Source organism: Mustela erminea, chromosome 11, assembly GCF_009829155.1.
Source record: "Mustela erminea isolate mMusErm1 chromosome 11, mMusErm1.Pri, whole genome shotgun sequence".
NCBI classification, from domain to species: Eukaryota; Metazoa; Chordata; class Mammalia; order Carnivora; family Mustelidae; genus Mustela; species Mustela erminea.
This window is the reverse complement of record NC_045624.1, coordinates 51,427,945-51,445,458: the sequence shown is the minus strand read 5'-3', so window position 1 is coordinate 51,445,458 and position 17,514 is coordinate 51,427,945. Positions and strand designations below refer to the sequence as shown.

The following is a 17,514-nucleotide window of genomic DNA, read 5'->3' as shown; positions in this document are numbered from 1 at the left end:
TTGATTGCATTTACGTACTTTAAACAGCTGTTTCATTGGCTATAAAATATTTGATTCAAAGTCCATTGTTCTTTCAAAATTTGACAATAATAATCCATTGTCTTCTTCTCATAGTTGTTACCAGTCTGATTTTTGTTCTTCTGTGACGTTTTCCCTCCACTGAAAACTTTAATGTTTTCTCTTGACTTTGTTCCTAATCTGCACTGAAGTTTCTATTTAATCTGAGTCAATTCAGTCTGAGATTTTCTATTTTTCTTTAACTCTATGGAATATTTGATAATTATTTCTTAAGATATTATCCCTTCTTCTCTCCTACCCCTTCTCTCCCCAATTTACTTTGTCTTTTATCCTGGGACTTCTGTTAGATGTACATTTAAATTTCTTCTATCCTCTACATATTTTAATTGTTCCTGTATGTTTTCTATCTTTATCCTTTTCTGTGTCTTTTTGGGGGGATCTGAGGAATCCTTGACTTAATCATCTAGCTCACTAATTATTTCTCTAGCTATATCCTTTTTGCCATTTAGTGAATGCATTGTATTCTTTATTTCAAAGATTATTTCTTTTATACCTAATATTTTCAGTTGGTTATTGTCTATAAGTACTTGATTTTGCCTTGTGTTTTCAGTATTCTTTTTTTAAATCTTTCTTTTTTTCCCATTTTTTTTTTTTTTAAAGATTTTATTTATTTATTTGACAGAGAGAAATCACAAGTAGATGGAGAGGCAGGCAGAGAGAGAGAGAGGGAAGCAGGCTCCCTGCTGAGCAGAGAGCCTGATGCGGGCCTCGATCCCAGGACCCTGAGATCATGACCTGAGCCGAAGGCAGCGGCTTAACCCACTGAGCCACCCAGGCGCCCTCCCATTTTATTTTATTTTATATCTTTTCAGTGTTCCAGCATTCATTGTTTATGCACCACACCCATTGCTCCATGCAATACATGCCCTCCATAATAGCCACCACCAGGCTCACCCAACCTCCTCCCCACTCCTCTCCCCTCCAAAACCCTCAGTTTGTTTCTCAGAGTCCACAGTCTCTCATGGTTTTTCTCCTCATCCAAGTTCTCCCAACTCACTTCTCCTCTCCATCTCCCAATGTCCTCTGTGTTATTCCTTATGCTTCTCAAGTAAGTGAAACCATATGACACTTGACTCTCTCTGCTTGACTTATTTCATTCAGCATAATCTCGTCCAGTTCTTTCCATGTTGATACAAAATTTGGCTATTCATTGTTTCTGATGGAGGCATAATACTCCATTGTGTATATGGACCATATCTTTATCCATTTGTCCATTGAAGGACATCTTGGTTCTTTCCACAGTTTGGCAACTGTGGCCATTGCTGCTATGAACATTGGGGTACAGATGGCCCTTCTTTTCACTATATCAGTATCTTTGGGATAAATACCCAGTAGTGCAATTGCAGGATCATAGGGAAGTTCTATTTTTAATTTCTTAAGGAATCTCCACACAGTTTTCCAAAGTGGCTGCACCAACTTGCGTTGCCACCAAGAGTGTAAGAGGGTTCCCCTTTCTCCACACCCTCTCCAACACATGGTGTAAAAGAATGGCTGAGTTTCATTCTTCTATACATAGCTGTCCAATTTTCCCAGCACCATTTATTGAAGAGACTGTCTTTTTTCCACTGTATATTTTTTCCTGCTTTGCCAAAAATTAGTTGACTGTAGAGTTGAGGGTCCATATCTGGGCTCTCTACTCTGTTCCATTGGTCTCTGTGTCTGTTTTTGTGTCAGTACCATGCTGTCTTGGTGATCACAGCTTTGGAGTAAAGCTTGAAATCAGGTAATGTGATGCCCCCAGTTTTGTTTTTCTTTTTCAACATTTCCTTAGCAATTCGGGGTCTTTTCTGGTTCCATACAAATTTTAGGATTGTTTGTTTCAGCTCTTTGAAAAATGCCGGTGGAGTTTTGATTGGGGTGGCATTGAAAGTATAGATTGGTCTAGGCAGTATAGCAGTATAGGCATTTTAGCAATGTTTATTCTTCTGATCCATGAGCATGGAATGGTCTTCCATCTTTTTGTGTCTTCTTCAGTTTCTTTCATACACAAAGATAAACTTGAACTGGATAAAAGACCTCAGTGTGAGGCAGGAATCTCTCAAAGTCCTAGAGGAGAACTTAGGCAGTAATCTCTTTGACGTCAGCCACAGCAACTTCTTTCAAGATATGTCCCAAAAGGCAAAGGAAACAAAAGGGAAAATGAACTTTTGGGACTTCATCAAGATCAAAAGCCTTTGCATAGTATTCTTTCTTTTTGTTGAGAGTATTTGTTATGTTTATTTCGAGTTCTTTGATTTTGCTTCCTTTTTATAAAGTGACTTATATTGTTATATTCCTTTCAGAGTTCTTCTGTTAGTCATGGACTTCATCCTTCTCTGTATCCCCTTCAAAGGTCTCGTACTTCCTTGGAGAACTGTAAGCTATCTTGGTTCTGTGCTGTTGTGTAGGTAGGGGATAGGGTGATAGAGGGTTCTGAGAGAGGGGTGAAAGCTTGGAATATAACTTCAAAGACTTCAGGTGGGTTTAGAGAATAGGATGGGGTTGTTACTCAGAGCTTCTAGGGTTACAGTTTGGACTCAGCTACTACCTATAGGCTTTTATTCTAGATGACCTTACTTTTCAGTGGACCTTCCAGTCCCTCTGCCTCAGCCACTACTCTTTTTCAGGGGTTACTACCCTTGGGTGTAAATGCCACCAGGTATTCAGGGGAAAAGGGAAGAAAAGAAAATTCTTAGGGGATGGCTGACTTTTTTTCGGTACAGGTTATCAATTTTTGGCTCGTTTAGGTTCTTGTACTGTACTTGTGTAAGTCCATTGCCTCTTGCTTTGTGCTACTGCTTTACAGTGTGAGAGGGAAGGGTGTATGAAGAAGGTTCCCTTTTCCCACATATTATTTTTGCTGTGGTAAATACATGCCTTCTTCCACTTTGCCATGACTTGCTCATTGCTAAGCACCAGCTATCTTGTCTTTCCAAGAGTTTCTTAGAGTTTTGTGATAAAAATTTCTAGGATCTTTTTAAAGTTTTCCCCTTGTTTCAGTGACATTTCTAGAGTTTTGTTCCTAGAGAGCACCACTAGGCTCTCTTGTCTCTTCTAGTCCTTTCTAAAATGCTTTTTAAGTTCATATATATATTCAGTCACTTCCTTAGTTGGAATTATTTGTCTAACTTTTATTATTATAATCCAAATAAGTCACCTTCTAGGTAGCTTTATATTTTCATATCTAATGTTTCCAAGTTTTATTTATAAGATTCTTAAGGATTGGGTTTCAACATACTGCTTTTCTGTCTCACAGATTTTAATATGGTGCTTGAATCCTAATACGAAGTTAATAAACTTTAACAAACAAATATATTTCTATAGGATCTGTCAACCTCTTTAGAGGCAGTATATGGACAGGCCAAAGAAGGGACAAACTCTGAAGAAATACTTAAGAAATTTTATGACTGGAAGTGTGATAAAAGAGAGGAGTTCACCAGTGTTAGAAGTGAAACAGAGGTTTCTCTACAACGTCTCGTAGCATGGTTCCAGAACACTGTGAAGGTAATAAGAGCCCTTGCCCAGTGTTGGTGTTGGTGTTGTAGTGTAAAGCAGGGAATATTGGTTTTATAGTAATTTTCCAAGTGTAATTTTACTTCTATTTTGAGGAGGAGAAATGAAGAGGAAGAGAGGGATTGAGGGGAAGTTGCCTCGAATAGAAGGGTGAGGGATTTACATATTTTTATTCTCTAGAAACATATATGGAAAACTGCTTCATAAGCCTTTATAGGTATAAGAAAGTATCACTGGCATTTATTACAAGTGTGGTGTATTTTCTATAGCTATAGTGTAGAGATAAGGGTCTTATTGTATTTACATGTGCTTAAAGGGTAGTAGAGCTTTCTTCTTTGTTTAGCTTCTTTTTTAGCAAGATGTGTGTTTTAACATTAGTTGGCCAGCTCCTCATGCTGAAAGTATGTTAATTGGCAGTGTTTAAGTTTTTTAAGTTTTAGATATCTTAAATATCTTAAAGATATCTAACATAAATGGAGAATACTAATCTCATTTGGTACTAAACATTAGAAATGGTGTTTTGTGTATTATTATTCTTAGTTCTTATTTATTATCACAAAAACACCATGTAATCTTCCAAAAGCTGTGGGGGCATGTAATTTTGTATTAATATACTTGGAATCCTAATTAAATTTCAGCCTCATTTTGTTGCTGATTCTGTTTTCTCTGTTCTTCTGTCTGCTTTACAACCTTCTCAGGAAGGGAGGTGTCATTTATCTGTGTGAATGGTTTATAGATATGCATTTCTAGCTTTGTTTTGGGGGAAAAAAGTCTTTAATCTCTCAGCTACCTTCAGAGCTTTTCATTTTGGTACTTTTTAATGGACATATTAACATTAATTATTTCTTTGTTGTCTTTTGTTGTTGATTAGAATGGCTCTCTCCTTTTCTTTCATTTCCGTAGCTGTTTCCCTAATCCAGATCTCCATATTAGTCACATATCTTATCTCTAAAATCAAAGTGACTGCTTAGGACTTTTATGTTCTGTATTATAATTGAGGCCCATGATTTTATTCTAAAATTCTTATTATAAAGTCTATTTCCTGATAGAAAATATCTTTGTTTTCCTAATAAGGTGGAAGTCATCTGGGTTTAATCTTTATCTCCAGATTCCTAAATACTTAGTAGTTTATCATGAGATATCAAGTATAATCATATGCCTTTTTTATTAAAGAGCGCTGACATTGTCTGCCTACTACCTATCAGATTTAAACTTTTCACCTGAACATTTAAGTTTCTTACCAGCTTTTAGTCAGACTGTTTTCTTTGACTATCCTCACAAAGTCTTGGTCTTGTTTCTGTTTTTTTTTTTTTTTTTCTTCTTCATACTTTACCTTTTATGTCTCTAAGCCACAGATTATGTTAAAAAATCTGTGTTTTATGTGTGTGATATGTGTATGCCTTTTCTTTTTCTTTTTTAAGATTTTTATTTATTTATTTGACAGAGAGAAATCACAAGTAGATGGAGAGGCAGGCAGAGAGAGAGAGAGAAGGAAGCAGGCTCTCTGCTGAGCAGAGAGCCCGATGCGGGACTCGATCCCAGGACTCTGAGATCATGACCTGAGCCGAAGGCAGCGGCTTAACCCACTGAGCCACCCAGGCGCCCGCCTTTTCTTTTTTGATGTGAAAGTTTGGGGAGGGCAGTAGTTTATCTTTCTTGTGTGTCCTTACTTCTCTCACATTGCCTAGTGCATAGGCTAATGCTCTGCTCTAGGTATAACAACACAACACTAATAGAAAATAATTAAATGATATACTTTCATGTTTTAATTTTTTGCAAATGAGGCTTTTGATCTCTCTGTGGAAGAATCACAAACTTCTGAAGACACAATCAGTAGTCTTGATGAAATCCTAGAGAAGACTGAGTCAAGTATCTGCAAAGAGCTGGAGATATCTCTGATTGTGAGTATTGATATTCTTTACTACTTCCTTTGAAGCAATACGGTTTTTCTTGCTAATTAGAAAGCATGAAGACTGATTTTAGGTTTCCTCTTATAGACCTATATGAAATAGTAACATTGTCAAGTTCTAATCTAAGCACAATGCAAATTTTTATTCTTTCACAGAGTGATAATTTCATTTTTTAAAGTTTCTATTTTAATGACAGTTAACATCATGTTATATTAGTTTCAGATGTACAGTACAGTTAATTCGGCACTTCTATACATCATCCTGTGCTCCTCTTGACAGGTGCACTCCTTAATCCCCATCACCTATTTAATCCATTCCCACACCCCCTTTTCTTCTGGTAACCATCACTTTGTTAAATGATGTGTACTTTCTTTTTTTTTCTCTTCCAAATTTTAATTCAAATTCTTATTAGTTAACATGTAGTGTAATAAGTGCTTATAGGAGTAGAATTTAGTGATTCATCACTTATATATAACATCCAGTGCTCATCATAACAAGTGCCCTTCTTAATACCCATCTCCTGATATTTTCATTTTAATAGGACATTTCACATTAAAAAAATTAAACTTAACATTTAATTCCAGCAAAACTCCTCTTAATTCGAGTGTGTTAGCTTTCTGTGTCATTTGATTCTTCAGTCCATCATACCCAATGATTGTAAGAAAAGACTTCAGAATTTGTGAAAAATTAAAATAAAATCTGAAAGAGCTTTGGAAGTGTATATATAAGACCGATTAGTAGTTCCCTTTCTGTTCTGTGTATGTTTTCTACTGTCATGCCAAGTTAAAAATTAGTGTAGTTCTTCCAAAGAGCATTTTGTAATGTTATTATTGCTCAATGAGACTCTTTCCCAGTTTTTCAGGCTGTTTACCAAAATCTCATTGGTTATATTGTTCCTTTTACTTGTTTCTTTTTACCTCTTGCAGTTTTATTCAGGTTGGCATTGAAAAATATATATATGTTTCTGTATTTCCCTATTTTAAAATAGTCTATTTTTAATAGTATTTAGATGGTTTAGTCAGATTTTATTTTTTTATTGCTGAAATATGATTAACATACAATGTTGCATTAATTTCAGGTGTACAACATAGTAATTTGACGTTTCTATACATTATTCAGTGCTCACCAGGATAATCTTAGTCAGTGTCAGTTACCTTGCAGGACTGTTAAAATATTATTGACGATGTTCTCTGTGCTGTACTTTTCATCTCCATGACTTATTTATTCTATAGCTGGAAGTTTGTATCTCTTTGTCAGACTTGATTTTAAAAGATTTTATTTATTTATTTGACAGAGAGAGATCACAAGGAGGGAGAGAGGCAGGCAGAGAGAGAGGAAACAGGCTCCCTGAGCCTGATATGGGGCTCGATCCCAGGACCCTGAGATGATGACCTGAGCTTAAGGCAGAGGCTTTAACCCACTGAGCCACCCAGGTGCCCCCAGACTTGATTTTAGAAGTGGTTGTTAATAGATGATTTCTAAAAATAAAATGTTGAAGTTCTTTGTGTTGTTTGGTTCTTAAATTTAGTGTAGTGTTATCCTTGATTTCCTTTAATACTAGTCTAGAAAGCTGTAGGAATAATGACGTAAGGGGAGCAAAATTTTCCATATGAACATCTTTCACATCAGTGTCTCTTCTATCTAGAAAAAGATGTGTTTAAGAAATACTTTGGGAGCGCCTAGGTGGCTCAGTCAGTAAGTTCTGCCTTTGGCTTAGGTCATGATCCCAGGGTCTGGGATGGAGCCAGGTGTCAGGCTCCTTGCTCTGTGGAAAACCTGCTTCTCCTCTCCCACTCTTCCTGCTTGTTTTCCTTCTCTCATTGTCTCTCTTTCTGTCAAATAAATAAAATCTTAAAAAAAGATACTTTGGAAAAAAATAGAAATTTTAAAAGGCATTTCTTAAAAAAGTTTGTTCATTGTTATTGGAGGTTTAAATTATTTTGGATACTCTTTTGTGAATAATTCCATGTGTATGATTTATTTCACTTAGGAACAAGGTGATGAGGACAAGGAGGTCATTTTAAATACATATAGTCAAGTACTACAAAAGATCCGTTCAGAGGAAAGGCTTATTGCTACAGTACAATCCAAGTACAAGGACAGTATTGAGGTTGGATTATGCTTTATTTTTTAGGTCTTTTATATTGATGCTATGGATTTTTTAATACTTAAATTTTTCTCAACTAGTTTAATACCCAGTGTATATGTAACTAATTATTTATTATTGCTAGAAGAACAGTATAGTTAGCTGATGTGTAATTAAATTCACCCCACAGTGAAAATAGTGGTTTAATTGATAAAAATATATTGCATTTTTGGATTGTGTTCTTCAAAACCTAATCTTTACTGGGACACCTGGGTATCGCAGTTGGTTGAGTGTCTGGCTTTTAATTTCGACTTGGGTCATTATTTTGGCGTCTTAGGATGGAGGCCCCCCATTGGGCTCTACTCTCAGCAGAGTCTGCTTGGGATTCTCTCTTGCTCTTCCTCTGCCCCTCTTGCTTTCTCTTTCTCTAAAATAAATAAATAAATCTTTAAAAAAAAAAAAAGCCTCATCTCTACTATCATTATCTTTATGCCTATACAGGTTTACAGTAGAAAATTTGCTAAATGCAGAAAAATAAGAAGAAATAAAAACATTGATTATAATCCTCTTAGCCTAAGAAGTAGATACTCAGGGCTAGTTTCAGAGTATTTTCTTTTTGGATGGTGACATATATATATGTACATATATCATGTGCATTGCATTGTTTTGTAAATGGTTTTGAAAATATTTCTTCATTTAGTGGTATATTATGAATACTATCCCATGTGATTAGTGATTCTTCTATACTTTCATTTTGAGCAACTAATGCATCATCACTTGCATAGATATACAATATTATTTAATCTTCATCTGTGTTAGAAGTTAAGGTTATTCTAATTATTTTTAACCATAAATAAGACTGTACATAATCTTTATTCATAATTTTGTGTTTCTCAGATTCCTAAAAATTGTTAGTTACTAAGTCAAAAGGAATCAGTGTTGTTAAAATTGATACATATTGTCACACTACTTTGGGGAAGATAATTTTAGGTTATATCCTCACTAGTAATTCAGTTTGCATCATATCTAACAAAGATGTCTCACTATAGCTCTCATCTTGAAATATTTCCCTTACCTTTGCTACTCTGATTTCTGGGATTTATATTCTCCTGAATAGAAATATTGATAACTAAGAAATCAGTTAGTAGATTGTCTTTTTGAGAATTGTAGAATTTCTTATTTCAATCCGAACTTAGTAAATAGTAGTTGAATCTTCATAGAGAAATAAGAAATGGTCAGTAAGTGATTTTAATAAATATTGTTTTCTGTGTTTTGAAAATACAATAACTTTTTTTCTTACTTAGTTTAAGAAGCAGATTATCGAATGTTTCAATAAGAGCCCCAATGTGGATCACTTGTTGTCCATTAAAAAGACACTGAAAAACTTAAAAGCTCGACTGAGATGGAAACTAGTTGAGAAGAATAATTTGGAAGAGGTAAGGAAACACTTTGTTCTTATGAAATTCCATGTGTACCTGATTTTACTCTGCTCCCTGAAAATAATGCATAAATACATTCTTTAAAATAGGAGAATTATATTTACATTTTGTTTTATATATTTATCTTTTTTCTGTGTATATAAATAAGATTATTAAATTAATAGTGTAAACATTTTACCATATCATTAAATGTTCTATGAAAATGTTTTACATGGCTGCCTTTATTTTTAGTAACAAATATTTTAGAACAGTTTAAAAATCTTTTGGTTTAGACTGTTATAATACTTAATACAATACAAACTATTACATGCAAGGTATTCCCCTAAAAGTAGAATTTTTTCATAAAGTATTTTTAAGATCATGATGTTCTTTGTTAGCTCTCTTTTTAATGGCTGGACATACTATTCTTCCTAAGTATTCTAAGTTGTTTGCATACGATAATAGAACTGGAAAAATTCAGACACCCTAATCTGGACTAACCTTCTTCTTTCAGTTTGAAACTGAATAAACTGGTAATTCTTTATGTTCCCTTGAGGACTGATTTATGAACAAAAGAAATCCGCATTACGTCTTAATTCAACTTGAGTTGACTCTTCCTCTTCAGTACTTAATTGGACTTGGAATGAAACTAGTTTAATGGCTTAATATTTTCCTAGTTTTTTATCCTATTCTGGACTGTGGGGAATGGGGTCTTTTTTAGTTTAGTTTTTTAACTTTTGAAGATATACAAAATAGAAAACATTTATACTTTTTAAGGTGGCTTATTAATTACTGCTGGAGTTTTAAGGAGTCTTTTTGAGGTCTACATTGTTTTTCCTCTAATAAACACACCATACATTTACTCTTTTTTTTTTTTTTTAAATTTTGTTTATTTATTTGACAGGCAGAGATCACAAGTAGGCAGAGAGGCAGGCAGAGAGAGAGAGAGAAGAAGAAGCAGGCTCCCTGCTAAGCAGAGAGCCCAATGCGGGGCTCGATCCCAGGACCCTGGGATCATGACCTAAGCTGAAGGCAGAGGCTCCAACCCACTGAGCCACCCAGACACCCCTCTTTTTTTTTTTTTTTTTAAACCAAATCTATTGCAGAAGAGAATTCCAGGGAATTTAGTTGTATTTTCTTCATTCCTACTGGTTTGTGTTCTTGACATTTACTTTATGTTGGCAGTTGGTCATCTTAGAGAAAATCTACAGCAAATTAAGAGACAAGAAATATCTGTGTTGATTTTATGTCTTTAATTTTTATTCCTTTTTGAGGTTTGGGAACAGTCAGTGTTAGAATAAAGTTAACTGTTATGAGGGTCTTTTATCTGCTAGATACAGAAGGATACATAGAAATCAGAGTGATTTGCTATAGAAGTTGCATTCTTACTAGGAAGACTTGTTTTCAGTCCACTTTAATAAGCTTATAAGGTCACTTTTTCCTGTCTGATTTAAGTCGGATGACCATGATGGATCTGAAATTGAGAAAATAAAACAAGAAATAACTCAGTTGCGCAATAGCGTCTTTCAAGAAATTTATCGTGAGCGGGAGGAATATGTAAGTATTTAATTCTTTGAAGTTTTGAATTAGTATTTACTGTAGAAATTGAATTCATGTATCTATTTCATGAAGTGGACTCTAATAAGGCTGGAGATTATACTAGCATAGTTATGTTTGCATAGTAATGTTAATGTGAATTTAGAAATTAATTTCTGATGATAATTTATAACCATTGTACCAAATGTGGAAATTATAGAAAATTATAAAGAATAAAAATAACACCCATAACTTTTCCATTCCTTTATAATAGTAGTAGTCACTATGAACTTTTCACTTAACTTCTTTTAGCCTTTTTTCTGCCTGTTTTCACAAGAGGAGATTATAGCACAAACATACTTTTACGTACTGCTTGATTTCTCTTTCACACAGAGCTAAAGATTTTTTCCTTTAATAAAATCTAAATCAGCACTGTTTTAACCTAATGCTGCAATGAAAACATTAATGCGGTGACAGAATTTAGTTGAAGAATATAACAAAGTGCAACCACCTGAATTTTGGGGGGAAGTTACATCTTTAAGTCTCCACTTTTATGCTAATGTCTTGTGACCTTGGGAGAGTTTGTCAGTGTATTTTCTCTTTAAAAGGGAAAGAATATGAGGCGCCTGGGTTGCTCAGTCTGTTGAACGTTAGGATTAACGATTTCAGCTCAGGTTATGATCTCAGGGTTGTGAGATCAAGCTCTTCATCAGGCTCTGCACTGGGTGTGGAGCCTGCTTGGGATTCTTTCTCTCCCTATCCTTCCCCTCCTTGCTTGTATGTGCAACCTGTCTTTATCAAATAAACAAATAAATAAAATGGAAAGAATATAATATTTTATGTTTCAGGAATGTTAAGGGGGAACAAGTAAGGTAGGCACTGCTTGGAATAATAAAAATACCGTGAAAATAATAGGCAATCTGAGAGGGAGACAAGCCATAGGAGACTCTTAACTATAGGAAACAAACAGGGTTGCTGGAGGTAGGGTGCCTCAGGGGTTGAAGTGGGTGAGTGATGGGCATTAAGGAGGGCACTTGATGTAATGAGTGCTGGGTGTTATACGCAGCTGATGAATCACTGAATTCTTCCTCTGAAAGTAGTAATATGCTATATGTTAATTAATTGAATTTAAATAAAATAATAGACATTCTAAGTGTTATGTTTTATTTAGCAAATTCATCTGTGTGTGCTTAGTTATTCACCTTTTGCACCTTGGATAAATAGTTATCTTCCAGTGTTCCAGTGAGTTGACAAGTATCTAGAAGTTTTACTTAATAAATGTGACAAAAGACTTTCTTAAGGATCCTCAGTTTTCACATTTACTTCAAAGTGGCTTTTGTAGAGCTGCATATTTGTTTTTGCTTTCAAGGCTTTTATGATTTCTTTCCCTCCTAAATGAAATAGTTACTATTTTAAAAATGTCAGTGTGTTCTTAGTATTTTGAGAAATGACAATTTTATGATGCAGATTGATGTTATCAACACACATTTTCATTTTAGCTTGGAAGTGTGTGTATACTTTGATCTTAGGCAAGGTTCTGTGCCTATATATGTATACCAAGATAAAATTGATAATTAAATTTTTCTTCTGGGGGTGCCTGGGCCTGGGTGGTTCAGTCAACTAAACATCTGCCTTCGGCTCGGGTCATGATCCCAGGGTTCTGGAATAGGGCCCACATATGGGCTCCCAGCTCAGCAGGGAGCCTGTTTCTCCCTCTCCAGCTCCCCTGTGCTTATGTTCCCTCTCTTGCGGTCTCTTGTCATAAATAAATAAAATCTTTTTAAAAAATTTTCTTTTTCTTCTGTTAGTGAGATGGTAACTTTGACCCAAGATGACTCTTGGTTTTCATTTGATATTTCTTGAAGTAGAAGGGAAAATCAGTGATTATGTATCTTAATAGGTTTTATATTTTATTAGCTTGTGTATTTTGTTAGATTTATAGTAAGAGAGATACTGGTATCTTATTTTTTCTTGAAGGGCAACATGTCATAATTGAATATATGTTGATTTATAATAAAAATATTTTTTAAATTTAGGAGAAGCTGAATAGCTTGGTACAGAAATGGTTCCCTGAGCTGCCTCTGCTTTATCCTGAAATAGGGTTACTTAAGTACATGGTAAGCTTTGTTACCCCTGAGAATTATTACTCTGTAGAGAGTTGAAAAGCAAAGATATTAAATTGTGTGCCAGTGTTAAATTTATGCTATCCTTACTATGAAGATGTTCCTGATGAATTGTTTCTGGGTATTGTTATAGCTTTTCCTCAAGACTATCGTTAGTATTAGTGTATTGTATTCTAACGTCTATATTAATTGGCATCTCTTTCTCTCTTTTCTCTTTTCCTCATAGCTATTCAGTACATTGCATGACACTTATTTGAATTAGAGGTATTTACTTTTTGAAATGATAAAGCAATTTTAGCTATTATTTCAAGAGTTAGAATAAAAGCAGGACACTGCCAGTCATGAAGAATTAAAGCAGAATATATCTTTTAAGTTAAAGCAGGCTGGGAAAGAATTCTAGAAATTTGGTTAAGTAGAGATGTTGACATGGGCATAGTTTTTTAGGCAGGCAGGATTCAAAGCCTGGGAGATCAGTGTTTTGGGCAAAAGGCCTATATGGAGCAGGATGGTAAGCTCTGGCTCTCAGGGCGGAATCTGTTAGCTCTTTGTTTTATATTGCCTGCTAAGGATAAGGGACTAGATGAAAGATCTATTCCTTAAGATTGTCATTAAGTTCATGATAATACCTTAAATATAGTACAGAAATGATTGTATACATAGAGTTATGAACTCATGAATATGTAAGATTAAAAGTCCCCTTAAATAGTAAAGCAATTACTGTAAAATTTTTCCAGACTAGACTTAAAAAGAATGGGGGATTTTCTTCACAGTTATTTAATTTTAGCTTAGATACTCATGTAGGATGGATGAATAAGTATGTGGTGCTGTGTAGGACTTGAAAATTAGTTTTTAGAAGTGTGCTGATCTCTTTATTATGAAAGATTATAAAATGTTTTAATCATAGCTAATGGACTCCTTTAATGATTTTAAGATGTGTGACTGTGATGTATGCCCAGGAAACCTTTGTAGGTTGATTGTATTTTGTGGTTTACTTAAATAATATTGACAACACACATAAATAAAAACCAGAAAACAAATTCAGAACACCTCTTGCTAAAAGTACACCACAATAAAATTTACCTTGATCTAAAATGTTGATAGGTTTTATCCAAAAAATTTATTCCTTTTAAAAAGTGGCAGAAATATCTAATAGAATTAAAATGCTTGAAAATCATTTTCACTTCCAAGGATTCCACTTCAAACAGAGGCAGAGGTGTTAGAATTACTTCATAGTAGTCATAATTTTTATATTTCTCATTCCCATTCTACAACCTTCTTTGTGTCTGTCTTCATTTTAATATTTTTAGGAAACACATAAAAGTCTTCCAGCTGAGCATCAGGGTTTTTTGGGATATATATCTGGTTAATCCCAGTCATATTCAGAATTTGTTCTAGAACTGTAGTGGCCATTAAATGTATGTTGATTACACTTTGGGTGAGAGGACTTCAAGAACCAGGAACTTGAAAAACTAAGAAGATTTTAGTATTTTTATTTACTGGTTTCTCCAGTAGGGTTGATGATATCCATATCATTTCATAGCATGTAACTAATTAAGTTAATGATTTAAAAGTACTGGGATGGTTTGGTTTCTTTAATTGTAACAAAAATTTTTGTCTAGAACTCTGGTGGTCTTCTTACTATGAGTTTGGAACGGGATCTTCTTGATGCTGAGCCCATGAAGGAACTTAGCAGCAAGCGCCCTTTGGTTTGTTCTGAGGTTAATGGGCAGATAATTCTTTTAAAGGTACGATTAAGTTCTGACCTTTGGAAGATTCAGAAGTATAAGGGGAGTGGTGGTATTATTTTTCAGGAAATTGAAAATCCATGCTTGTTTTTTAAATTACATGAGTTGAGTGGTGCCTTGATGGCTTAGTCAGTTAAGCATTGGACTCTTGATTTCAGCTCAGGTCATGATCTCCGGGTCATGAGATTGAGCCCCACATTGGGTAAGACTCTCTCTCTCTCCCTCTCCCTCTGCTCTTCCCTCCCATCTCTCCCTCCCGCATAAAAAATTATATGAGTTGACTGGCACAGTGCTTATGTTTTCTGTTTGGCTGCCAGAACTTATTTTGAATTCAGAGTTTCCCTCATTTCCCTAATATAATATGTATCTTTAATAGAAGATACTTGGGCTTTTCTTTTTTGGGTGAACTTACTACATTCTGTCCAATAGCCTTTTAAAATTCTTGCTTTACTTAAAATTGTCTTTGAAATTTCAGCTGTTTTGCCAATACAATTTTCTATTCCTTGATTTCTTTATTGAGCTGGAAAACCGTTAATCATAATAGGGTAATTAATTTGGCCCTAGTGACAATGCATTATAGAACATACATTAAGGTACAGGTAGAATTGTTCTTTCTTTTCTAAATTATAGCATTCAAGGTAGATAGAAAAGGTACTTATGTATACAATTAAAAAATAAAATTAGATATGATTTAACTTATATAAAAATCACTATGTTTAAGTTGAAATGATGTATAATTATATTAAGATTTTTAATGTTGGAATTCCCGTTATCTCTCTTTTTGGTACCAGGGCTATTCTGTAGATGTGGACACAGAAGCTAGGGTGATTCAGAGAGCAGCCGCCTATCACAGAGCATGGAGAGACGCTAAAGACGACTCTGGGTTACTACCATTGATATTCCTATTTTTGTGTAAGGTAAAGTTTTTATGTTAATGTCTTGGCGGAAAACATTTTATTTACAATATGTTTTAACTCTGAGCTTTAGAGAGGTAGTTCATTCTTTATAACATAAAGAAAAAGTTGTCTCATATAATTGATGTATACTAAAAAGACATTGAAGAATTTTTCACTTTAAGTTTCATTTTGTTTTGCTTTTAGTCTGATCCTATGGCTTATCTGATGGTCCCATACTATCCTAGGGCAAACCTGAGTGCTGTTCAAGCCAGTGTGCCTTTAACTTCAGAAGTAAGTAAAAAACACTATTTCTGTGTATATATTAAATGAGAAAATAACCCCTATTGTTAGAGGGCAGCACTATATGTTTTATACACTATGTAAAATTTTGACTGGTATTATGCTATATATATATATGTGTGTGTGCTATATAATTAGCACCTCAATCCTGTGGTATAAGTTATCCTGTTATATACAGATGAGAAAAATGAGGCTTATAGAGATTAAGTGACTTGCACAGGGTCCTCAACAAGAGTTAGAAATAGGAATTGAAATTAGGTCTTTTGGTGCCAAAGCCCATGCTTATAACCATTAAGCTGTGTTGTATGTAAATTGTGTAGTATAGCACTTGATATTATAATTGCTTAAGTGACAGCTTTAATTTGCATTGTAAGTTTGAATTAGTAATAAAAATAGAGGATGTCCTGATTCTTTTTACCTGGTATTACTATTTAGTCTCTCTTTTCTACATGCTTTATATGCTCATTATTTATAACCTAAGTCTTCTTAGAGACGGCAGTGTTTTAAGTTATATGTGTATGATGTTACATGATGAGGGCTTCTGGTCTGTTTTTTCTCTATGCTGTATTCTTACATTAAAGTTTCATTTGGAAGAAGCTTTATTCACTTCTGGATAAGTCTTTTAATTAAAGAAAAGGTTCATGTATTAAAATGATTTGACAACTTCCTGACATCTTTTGTGGGTACTTATCTGTAGGAAGCTTTAAAGGTCATGAAAGGTGTTGCCCAGGGCCTGCATACATTGCACAAGGCTGCCATAGTTCATGGATCACTTCATCAGAACAATGTATTTGCTTTGAATCGTGAACAAGGAATTGTTGGAGATTTTGACTTCACCAAATCTGTGGTAAAGTATTATGGTTTTACAAATAGGTTCTGGACCTCATTTAATATTATTAGACATTAGTTCAGCCTTTTACTTGATATGGTAATTTATTATAAGATTTTTGTCTTTGTTAAGGCATGTAATGTCATGTAGTGTAAGCAAGTATTACCAGCTAGGTGATAGAACAAGAGTTTCTAAATTTGTGCCATATATATATATATATATATATATATGGTGTTTGTGTGCATTATATATTTTAACTCTTAAGTATTAGGAGTAACCTAACATCACAGTCAATGATACTGACAATACTAATGATTAATAATTTTATCATCATCAAGAAATACTTAATTACTTGTAAATATGCAAGGAAAACTCGGTGGCCATCTCCAATCTCCCCTTCTGCTGGTGCCCTCTCCTACCAGTAGATTAAATATAGATATACATACTCTGCTAATTTTTGATTAATGGGGTAATTTTAGAAACTTGGGAACCTTGGACTTTTCCATTTAGTGTAAATGATGGTACAACTATGTTACCTGCTAATCTGGTGTCATAGAAGAGGCAATTAAAAAAGATAGAGTTGTTTTTTTTTCTTTAAATGTATTTTTATTTATTTATTTGAGAAAGAGACAGAGATAGCAAGTGGGGAAGAGGGGGAGAAGCAGGCTTCCCTGCTGAGGAAGGAGCCCGACCTGGGCCTTGATCTCAAGACCCTGGGATTATGACCTGAGCTGATGCTTAACCGACAGAGCCACCCAGGCACCCCTAAAGATAGGAGGTTTTAGACAATGGAAGTGCATACTGTGATTTTTTGTTGTTGTTGTTGGAATGGGCAGACTAAAAATACACATGATTGCATGGGAGCAGTTTTCATTTTTAAAATAACAGCTTTATTGAGGTATAATTCACATAATGTGTACAATTCAGTACTAGTTTTGAGTATATTCACAAAATTGTGTATTGATCACCACTACCTAATTCCAGAACATTTTTACCACCCCAAAAAAAGAAACCCAATACAAATTTGCAGTCATTCCCCATTTTCTTCTCTACTCAGTCCTTTGGAAACTATACTTTCTGTCTCTGTGCTTTACTATTCTG

The 17,514-nt window shown here is 34.5% G+C and overlaps 1 protein-coding gene across 2 annotated transcripts in view; it reads left to right on the top strand.

Moving 5' to 3' along the window:
* STK31 (serine/threonine kinase 31) overlaps positions 1–17,514 on the top strand; it is an 88,794-nt gene that overhangs the window by 41,762 nt on the left and 29,518 nt on the right. For both annotated transcript variants that reach the window (XM_032305853.1, XM_032305852.1), the window contains exons 12-21: positions 3,382–3,561; positions 5,355–5,471; positions 7,471–7,590; positions 8,871–9,002; positions 10,440–10,541; positions 12,557–12,637; positions 14,263–14,388; positions 15,180–15,305; positions 15,489–15,575; positions 16,282–16,431. In XM_032305853.1, the coding sequence (XP_032161744.1) occupies positions 3,382–3,561; positions 5,355–5,471; positions 7,471–7,590; positions 8,871–9,002; positions 10,440–10,541; positions 12,557–12,637; positions 14,263–14,388; positions 15,180–15,305; positions 15,489–15,575; positions 16,282–16,431 (1,221 nt within the window). The remainder of the gene's footprint in view (positions 1–3,381; positions 3,562–5,354; positions 5,472–7,470; positions 7,591–8,870; positions 9,003–10,439; positions 10,542–12,556; positions 12,638–14,262; positions 14,389–15,179; positions 15,306–15,488; positions 15,576–16,281; positions 16,432–17,514) is intronic.